This window comes from Hylobates moloch, unplaced genomic scaffold, assembly GCF_009828535.3.
Source record: "Hylobates moloch isolate HMO894 unplaced genomic scaffold, HMol_V3 SCAFFOLD_11, whole genome shotgun sequence".
In the NCBI taxonomy this organism is placed as follows: Eukaryota; Metazoa; Chordata; class Mammalia; order Primates; family Hylobatidae; genus Hylobates; species Hylobates moloch.
In genome coordinates this window covers 91,300,171-91,310,305 of record NW_026652286.1, presented here as the reverse complement: position 1 = coordinate 91,310,305, position 10,135 = coordinate 91,300,171, and the positions used below count along the sequence as shown (strand labels likewise).

Below are 10,135 nucleotides of genomic sequence, written 5' to 3'. Positions count from 1 at the left end.
AAAATGAAGCTCTAGCTGAAACAGGGCTTCTGCCGATGGGTCAATCTGGTTTAATCCACTCACCTTCAATACTTTCGGCACAGATCTGAAAGCCATCATCACTGGAAATTTCAAAAACAAGTCCTTTCTTGGGTTTCTTCTCAGTAATGCTTTCCTTCCGCTTTTGTTCTTGCTGAAGCCAAAGCATCAGTGGGGAGCTGAAATTACTTTCTTCTTCTTCCACTGCTTTAGGTTCTAATAGGGAGAAAATAGACGGGGCCAAAGTGGTTGCAGTAACAAATGCTCACTGAGCGCTGACTACATGTAGAGTACTTTACATAAATGATCTCTAAGCCTAACAACATTCCGCAGTTGGTTTATTATTCCCATTTATAGATAACAAACCCAAGACTCAAAGAGCTTGCCTAGGTCATTGCTAGAAAGTGGAGACTAAAACCAGATTTTTTTACATGAAGTTATGCTGTCTCTGTGGTAGGATTTCTGGTATGACAATCTGATAGTTTTTCAATAAGCAACTGTCCTCAATAGAGTATACCCAGAACTCTCTAATCTTGAAGTGACCATTTGTTTCCTAATCAAATTCATTAGAACTGATGGAAAATGCCATGGAGATGTATCTGGTATTGTAACCAAAATCTGACTATCTAATAAAAATGGTTCTTAGTTTTCTTTAGTAACAACTAAAAAGTGAAGTCAGGTTATTACTAGCTATTTAAGCCTCAGTGCTGGTAAAACCAGTACAGCAGAAGAGTATGGGTATTGTCTTGAGTCCTTAGCTGACAGGTGATCACAGAATATGTACTGGAAGAACACTGCACCGAGAGACAGGTGTGCCAAGTTTCAGTCTCCAATGTGGGCCAAATCACTTAACTTCTTTGGAGCTTAGATTTTTTTTTTAAATGTAGAAACTAAGTAGGTAAAGTGGGTGATTCTTATAGTCCTTTTAGCATTAGATATTCTCTGATTCTAACCTTTTACCCACCCACATACCTGTACTTTCTTGTTGATTTGCTGGATTTTGGGTCACCTGAACTTCCGGAAGAACAGCCACTTGCCTAAATAAAAACCAAATGTAAGATATAATATCAGCTAGTTCTTCAATGCAAAGAAAAAATCCATAATTTTCTATACAAATCTGGTATACAAAATAACTGCTAGAAAATGAACCACAGGGGGCTTTCTGTAGAACTTGTTGAATGAATACAACCACCACACCACTGTATGGTACATAACATAAAACTCTTTTGTGAGATTCTTTACCAAATACTGACATTAAGTTTCTGTTTTTAAAGTTGTAAATTGTGCCCTTGAAATTCTTCTCATACTCTTAATATTAGAAAAAAATGAAAGGACACTTGTCGGAAGCAATTCTAAAGTGACTTAAATAAGTTAGCTGGTTTAACTAAAAATAAAAAATAAGCTGCATGAGCTTATAAACCAGCATCAATTTTCACTTTTTTTTTTTTTTTTTGAGATAGGTTCTCACTTTGTTGTCCAGGCTGGAGTGCAGTGGCAATCACGGCTTGCTGCATCCTCCAACTCCCAGGCTCAAGCAATCCTCCCACCTTAGCTTGGACTGTGGATGTGCACCACCATGCCTGGCTAATTTTTAATTTTTGTAGAGAAAGGGTCTTCCCTATGTTGCCAAGGTTGATTTCAAACTCCTGGGCTCAAGCAATCCTCCTGCCTCAGCCTCTCAAAGTGTTGGGATTACAGGCATAAGCCACTGTGCCCAGCCCCAATTTTCACTTTTTTAAACTAAATAAATTCTGGAAACAATCCAAATGTATATCAATAGAGGACTCATTAAATTATTGTAGATCCACACAATAGAACTGGGGGCAGCGATTTAAAAAGTGAAGCACACCTATATATATTGGCACAGAAAGATGTACATAAGTGAAAAACCAAATACAGAACAGTATGTACAGTATTATTCCTTTTATGTAAAAAAAGGTATACATATTCATATATATACCACGTTATATCTTTATATGCAGAGAAATGTCTGCATAGATAAAAACAAATTATTAGCAATGACCACCTCTAGGGAATAAATTGGGCGGGGGTGAGGGGGACAAATAGGAAACTATTATCCATTATTTAAATACTTCTGTTATATTTTTTGTTTACTTGTTTACAAGCCTGTATTATTCTCATTTAAAAAACTTTGGCAAGAAAACAAAAATCAATGTGAATCAGGAAGAACTATTTTTTACCTTTTTTTTTTTGAGACGGAGTCTTGCTCTGTCGCCCAGGCTGGAGTTGCAGTGGCGCGATCTCAGCTCACTGCAAGCTCCGCCTCCTGGGTTCACGCCATTCTCCTGCCTCAGCCTCCCGAGTAGCTGGGACTACAGGCGCCCGCCACCACGCCCGGCTAATTCTTTTTGTATTTTTAGTAGAGACGGGGTTTCACCGTGTTAGTCAGGATGGTCTCGATCTAACCTCGTGTTCCGCCCGCCTCCGCCTCCCAAAGTGCTAGGATTACAGGCATGAGCCACCGCGCCCGGCCTGGAAGAACTATTTTTTAAATGAGGTAGACGAAACTGAGAGCTTAGTCTTAAAGGATGAATTCTTCAGCTTACCCTGCAGGTTGCCCACACTCCTTCTGGGAGGACTGCTCCACACTAGCTGTATCCTGCTGCTCAGCCTCTGCTCCTGGAGTCCTGGAACACAGGCATTTGTATCTTTTCAAGACAAACCACCAGTAAATATGTACTGAATGTGGAGGTGAGTCGAAAGAAATGGCTCTATCAGGATCTGATAAAGTCTATAAGCCAGCAAAACTGACCTAAGGTCATAAAGGTTAAAATAATGGTTACTTTGAGGGGGCACTGACCTTATAAGAGAAGACACCCTTGTGGGTTGCTAGAAATGTTCTGTATCTTGATCCGAGTGGTGGCTACATAGGTGCACTCCACCTAGGCTGGAGTGCAATGACATGACCATGGATCATTTAGCCTCTAACTCTTGGGCTCAAGTAATCCTCCCACCTCAGCCTCCTGAATAGCTGGGGCTACAGGTGTACAACACCACACCCAGCTAATGTTTTAAAAATTTTTTTGTAGAGACAGGGACTTACTATGTTGCACAGACTGATCTTGAGCTCCTGAGTTCAAGCAATCCTTCTGCCTCAGCCTTCCAAAGTGCTGGGATTACAGACATGAGCCACTGTGCTTGGCTTTCAATGATGAAGTTTTAAAAAAAAGGACTCTGTGGATCTACAAGAGGGAGCTTTGCCCTCAAGATAAGAATAATCATTCTAATATAAGCCTCAGTAAAAAAGAAACAGGAACAAACAGCAACACTGTTTGAAATCAGAGCAAAAAGTAATCAGATGTGGTTCTATCCAAGAGACAAACTGCCCATGGATGGAACTACATTTTGTTATATAAATCACCACTCAGAGAGAAAAAAAGTCAAAACCCGGAAAACTCCCAAGTAACGCAACTTGAACAGAAGAGTGTCTCACCTAGAAGACTACCACATCAACACCCCCTAATTTACAGCATGGAATCCCACAGACCCAGCCTAGCTAGTATTTGGATCTCTCACCCTGTGCCTGAGGTCAGGGACGTTGTTTCTTGGTCTGGAATGTGTGCTTCAGAAGAACTGGTCCGCAAATGGGAAACTTTGTGCTTCTTGCCATTCCCTTTGTCTAGAGGCAGCTGAAACCGTTTGGTTTTTGGTTTGGGTTTAGTGGGACCTGGCACTGAAGGGCTTGCTGACCGCTGTCCGGAAGATGGAGAGGATGGAGAACCCCCAGGAGAGGTGGAGCTGGCTTGCACAGCTGAGGATAAAGCCTTGTTCTGCTCCAGCCCCACGCTACTAGGAGCGTCTACCGTCTGGGTAAAGTTGGATACCTGGGGCCCTGAAGCAGAATCAAGATCACGCTGGGAAGAATGAATCCCAGTTTTGCTGGCAAGGAGCTGGTTCACATGCTGAAGCTGATAGTGTTCATCTGCTTCCCCAGAAGGTGAAGCGGCTGTTATGCCCGTAGTCTGAATGGAGGGGAGCACACAGATGCTAGATGCCGCTGTCATTGCAGCAGTAGAGGGGGTCTGTGATGTCCCCAGTTGTGGAAACATTCCTGAACTTGGCGGTAAAACCACAGGCTGGTCCTGAATCCCCAGGCTCTGTTGGCTAGCTTTGATTAAAAGATTGCTTATTGAGCCAATATCTGGGCTACCAAGCAACCTTGGGTTGGTTAAGGTGACATGTCCTGGAACTGACGCACTACTTGTAGGGGTTGTGGTAGTTTGCATGGATACAACATTCAAGACAGAGGAACTGGATGCCAAGCCAGACACAGACCCTGATGTGAGGTGGCTAGTATCCTGGCTTATTGTTGATGTGCCCGCCGCTGTGGCAGCAGTTCCTCCCACACTCTGTGGTAACAGCGGTGCCGGTTCAAAATACATGATGCTAGATTTAGATCTTTTTATGATGTTGGGGACAGTTCGGTGAGATGAAGTATTAAGTGACCCCAAATCTAACAGATTGGGATGATTAGGAAGCTGGGAGGGTGTGAAGTTAATCAATGTCATATTAGAAACCACATCGGAAGGGGCAATGTTTGAAGGGGTACTAGAGGGAGCAAGTTTTTTATTCTTTCGGGTCTGTAGACGAGATATGGGTCTTTTCTTGAGTCCAGAGGATGGAGTGGCTACTGTGGTACTGAGGTCTGTCCTCTGGCTGGATTCTGAAACCAAAAGTTGGGGATCTGGAGGAGGCTGAACCCCAATAAGCAGGCCTGAAGGAGGACTGCTGATGTTGGGTGGGAAACTACTTTGAGTAGCTGCAGGGAAGGAATGTAAGTGCTGGTGATGAGACATGGGTAGCAATCCTTTGCTAGCAGAAGGGAACAAAGATTGAGAAGTTGGCAAGCTTGGATTTAGTCCTGTGGTGAGGGTGAGACCACTTCCCATGGGCCCCAGTACTGAAGTATTTGTCTCCATCACACTGGGTGTAGAACTAACGGAAGAGGTCAATTGGATTTTTTGGGTCACTCCATTTGGAAGAGTTTGGAGAACATAAAGTGGCTGCATGTTCTGGTTAACAACTATGAGTTTCTCAGTGGCTGGCTTCAGGTGGGGTGGAGTGGTCTGGACAGCTGCATTGGAAATCTGAGACGGGCCAGGACTGTCAGTAGAATTGGGCACATACTTCTGGTTCTGGATAGGAACAGTTGGGGAAACAGGTACCTGAAGGCCAGGGGTGCTACTGTTTCTAGTTAAATCCTGATTGTTGCCATGACCTTGCTCTACTGAACCACAAGGAGGGCTAGAGATGTGGTCTGCATCCATGTGCCCTTGGATAAAATGATCAGGAGTCATGTGGCCTTCAGGAGTTGGATCTACTCCTGGGCTCAGCAGTGCTGGGTCACCTTCAGAGGAGGCTACAGATTTTTCTGTGATGGTTACTCTCTTCTCCCCTGAGTCTGAGATAACAGCTAGTCTACTGGGATTCTGGCTGGGGACAGTGGGACTCCGGGTGGTCAAGACAGACAGATCAGATGGTAGCTCTAGAGGCAACTCAAACTGTTCCTCTGCTGAGATAGAGGAAGAGACACTACTATCCACAGGTTCTGTTGTAGGCAGCTGCTGAGAAAATACTTCAAAAAGACCCATGTCTTTTTCACGATTACTGTCAAGACCCAAACCTTCACCAAGATTCAGGAGTTCTGATGAAGATGACTCTGGGCTCTCACCCAAAGCCTGCATGGATGGAGTATTCTTTAGTACAAAGTCCATAATGTCTGAAGGCAGGATATTCCCACAGTCATCACTGTTGTTATTGTCTGAATCTGATTTCAGGAGCTCAGTATTATAGGTGTCCAGTAAATTTTTGTCGGAGGGGGTACTTGTGTGGACTCTGCGGCTTGACTCCAATGAGCTGAGCTGAGCTTCCAAGGAATCCTGTCCCTGTGTTTTAACTCTGCTTACAGAATGGCAGTTATCCATCTTTGGCTCATTTTTGTGGCCAACAGAACTCTTAATGACATGTTCTTTCTCCCCAGCATCTTCAGGTCGATCAATCTTTAAGTTCTCTGTTCCATTTTCTTTACCATTTCTTTTTGGAATCTGGCTGCTTTTCCTTGTTGTGGCTGTGACACTAGTATCACTCTCTGTCCCATCATCAACACCATCCAACTGTGAGATTTTTGGAAGATCACACTGTTCCTCCTCCCGAAATAAATTATGGGATGCCAGTCGCTCCTCTCCACCTGAAGAAATCACTGTTCTAGTGAAGTTGTAATAGTATATGTCGTCTTCATCTGAAGTGCTTAAGTCATCAGCCCCATCCACCTGTCCTTCAGCTGATCTCTTGCCTCGCTTCTTCCCAGTTGAGCTGCTGTAGAATGGAATGTCTTCTTCACCATAGGATCTTACCCCATAGAGCGGGGTAAGCCCAAAGAACATGTTAGAACGTGCACGGGCACTGCGACGGGGATACCTCCTTTTAAAAGAGCCATCCTCCTGAGGTTTGGGGCCATCTGGAAGCATTAGGTTTCTGTCCTGTACTGGAAGATTCTGATAGTTGTTACTTTGAGAATCCTGGCATGAGGTATTATTGGGGCTTGGTTGGGCCACTGGACCATCTCCTGGATTTTCAGAGGCTGAAATTGGTTCTGTGGGAGATGTTGACTCTATTTGCAAAGGGGAAGCAGGACTACTTTCTTTCAGGGCATTTTTGGATTGACTCTCATTTTCCATTTTTAGAGGTGTCAGTGTTACTTTGACTGTGCGTTTCCGTGGTGCCTGTAATTCTTTGGCAGATCCTTCTACTTGCATGGGTGGCGCTTTGGGGACTCCTGGCATAGAAAGGCCTTTATCACCAGTCTTATCAGAAGAAACATTGTTACATGGTCGCTGGCCCATATACTCAGGAGTCAAAACCTCATCCATAAACTCTGGCTTCAAGTTTCCTTCCTCACCAGTTGTCACCTGACCAGGTTCCAAAAAAGATTTACTGGAATGCTTTTCTTTGAAAGTTTCTTTACAAGATTTTTTCCCTTTCTGTCTCCTATCTCTGGAACTAGATCCCATATGTTCATTGATAATGGATGATCTGTTGCTCATTCCAGATAGCTTCAAGGTTTTGACTTCAGTATCTTCATCTGGAGAGGGGTTTGCTGATTGGGTAGAATCTGTGTGTTGGTCTCGATCATTCCTTTGCCCTCTCAAATGGAGGTGTGGGAAGGAGAGGGCCTCTTTAGAAGAAAACGACACCGAAGAGGGTTCAGCAAAGGAGCCGATTTTACTAACATTCAGTTCTCTAGATGTTGTGTTATGAATCTGTGGGGCCAGTTTAGGAATTCCAGGGTAAGCCACATTATGTGCAGATCCCTCTGAGCTCTTGGAACTCAGCACTTTGGTCTTCTCCCCCTTTAAAGAGGAGCTCTTGGACGCCAAGTCTGAAGCACTGGACTGCTTCATTTCTGAAGATGAAGATCCATCCAAGTGGCTGTTTTTATTGCCTACAGTAACCACTGTCCTTTGCAAATTTGAAGAGGTGGAAGTGTTTTGTCCTAAACTAGTACTTGAATTCAGTGGCCCTAAGACATGATCAACTGCTTTGGCACTTGATTCAAGATCAGTAGCGGTCCCAATGGTGGAGACTGAGGAAATATTATTCCTAGAGTAAGTATTCCCAGTTCTCATTGGAGACATTATCCGGAGTTTGGACCGTTGGGGTGATAAGGAAGAGGTACTGTGACGCCTGGAGCCAATGCTTCGAAGTCCAGAGGAGAGTAAAGGATCACCTACTGTGACTATTTCATGAGTAGTTGGGGTAGGACTTCCTAAACGAGAGAAAAAGTAATAAATGCTATTGTAGATAGAACAAATGTGTAGAAGTCACTGGTTTCAATAATTTGACTATATATATACATATATATATTTATAGGTAACTGGAAATCTACATTTTCTAATTATTTATTTATTATTTATTTTTTTGAGACAGTGTCTCACTCTGTCACCCAGGCTGGAGTGCAGTGGTGCGATCTTGGCTTACTGCAACCTCCGCCTACTGGGTTCCAGCGATTCTCCTGCCTTAGCCTCCCAGGTAGCTGGGATTACAGGCATGCGCCACCACACCCGGCTAATTTTTGAATTTTTCGTAGAGATAGGGTTTCACCATGTTGGCCAGGCTGGTCTTGAACTCCTGACCTCAGGTGGTCCACCTGCCCTGGCCTCCCAAAGTGCTAGGATTACAGGTGTGAGCCACCTCACCCACCCGGAATCTACATTTTCAATCAGTAAGTCACCAAGATAAAGTTGCCTGAAAGAATTACAAATTAGTCTTTGGGCTGATCTTCTTAGGTCAGGTAGGTCAATAAAGTCTTTTACCTGCCGAAGGCAACGGTCGACAGCCAGGGGATCTCTGTGTTGGAGAATAACTGGGTGTTCGAATCCTGGGGACCTTTGAGATGACATGATAATAACAGGAGCCAGAGGTTTGTGAATGAGGAGGTCGATCTGGTGATGGAGGACTTATAATTTCAGCTGTGTTTTGACTCTCTTTTGATGAACTTTCTGTGGCAGGAAATAAAAATTCTTAACTAAAAAAGCCCAATTAAAATATCAAACAAATTAACCAATAAAAAGTCAGCTATCAGGTAAATGCAAAACTAGAAGCAAATGAGACTTCCCAAGTAAATGACTTTTCCCCCAGCTTTCAATCATAGTACTCCCTAAATTGAATTCAAGTTCCAAGTTCTATCCCATCTTTTTTTTTTTTTTTTTTTTTTGAGACACAGTCTCAGTCTGTCACCCAGGCTGGATTACAGTGGCGTGATCTTGGCTGATTGCAACCTCTGCCTCCCTGGTTCAAGTGATTCTTGTGCCTCTGCCTCCCGAGTGGCTGGGATTACTGGGATTTCAGGTGCCTGCCACCATGCCTGGCTAATTTTTTTGTATTTTTAGTAGAGATGGGGTTTCACCATGTTGGCCAGGATGTTCTTGAACTCCTGGCCTCAAGTGATTCGCCTGCCTCAGCCTCCCAAAGTGCTGCGATTACAGGCGTGAGCCACTGTGCCCGGCCTCAAGTCCCATCTTGATTCAAGACTAACCTGTAAAAGATGTTGGACTATGGGCAATGGTCCTGTTTTCATCATGTTCAACAGTGCTGTTGATATCCGGCTCTACGACTGGAGGACGGCACTCCACTATCTTGCATGTATATACACAGCGCTTGCGAGCATCTGTGGTGCTCCAGTATACCCTGGAACACCTGGGTAAACAGATTTGGGAAAATCATCATAAGGGAGAGGATAGAAGCAGAAACTAGCATTTTTCAAAACCTCTCTTTATCCTAGGTTCCCTGGTCCTCTTAATTACAGAATTTAGCTTTATTTCATGGGTTCTTAGTATAGATTCCCCTAGTTAGGTTGTTCCAAGCTTTTTGAAGTCCTTGGTTTTTCTTAGCCTCTCAGAAAATAGCCTAAGATCTTTTTTTCTTGTACCATAAGCAGGCACCAAATATAGTAGAATATCCTAAAAGCAAGAGAAAGAAAAATATTAACTATTATGAAAATTAGTTTTGGCCTTCAGGATAGAACTACTGCCTTACAATGTATACAAAGTACGGCCTGAAAATAAAACAAAGGGCAAACCTGAGGTGTTTCCTCTAGGAGAAAAGCCCCATGAGACAAGTGAAATGTAACTGCTTCAAATCTGCTGAATGCTAGTGGAGTCTGGTTTGTGTGAAAAGCTGCCAGCTAAATGTGGAGCACAGACTGTGTCATTGGAATAGGAATACAGAGTAAGTTGGAGCATATATTGCAAAATGAGACACCAACATGGGAGCGGTAGAAGGGGAATTTTGAACTTATATTGTTAGCTTGTTAGACATTTTAACAACTTCATATAGGTAAGATTATAAATTCTTATTGAAAAATTTGATCATTATTGTGGGGATTTATAGTTTTAGAAGGACTTATAAAATGTAAAGTTGGGAACAGGGCATGAGCTGTTTTGTCCATGAAAACAATCTGCACTTCTGCATGGAGACGAATGGAATTTGGAGGAACCTTAAGAGACTGACCTTGTGTTTTCCACTTAGGTTTTATTTTTAAGTAATTCTGAAATTATGTCAATAATACTTTCCTTCTATAACTGGATTCAGCTAACAT

General features: G+C 43.2%; 1 protein-coding gene across 6 annotated transcripts in view; it reads right to left on the bottom strand.

Annotated features, from left to right (window-relative positions):
• The window catches only part of KMT2A (lysine methyltransferase 2A), an 89,782-nt gene that overhangs the window by 15,394 nt on the left and 64,253 nt on the right, over positions 1 to 10,135 (bottom strand). For all 6 annotated transcript variants that reach the window (XM_058446332.1, XM_058446334.1, XM_058446333.1 and 3 more), the window contains 6 exons: positions 9,074 to 9,234; positions 8,352 to 8,537; positions 3,556 to 7,804; positions 2,586 to 2,666; positions 991 to 1,055; positions 64 to 234 (listed from right to left, as the gene is read on the bottom strand). In XM_058446332.1, coding sequence (XP_058302315.1) covers positions 64 to 234; positions 991 to 1,055; positions 2,586 to 2,666; positions 3,556 to 7,804; positions 8,352 to 8,537; positions 9,074 to 9,234 — 4,913 coding nt within the window. The remainder of the gene's footprint in view (positions 1 to 63; positions 235 to 990; positions 1,056 to 2,585; positions 2,667 to 3,555; positions 7,805 to 8,351; positions 8,538 to 9,073; positions 9,235 to 10,135) is intronic.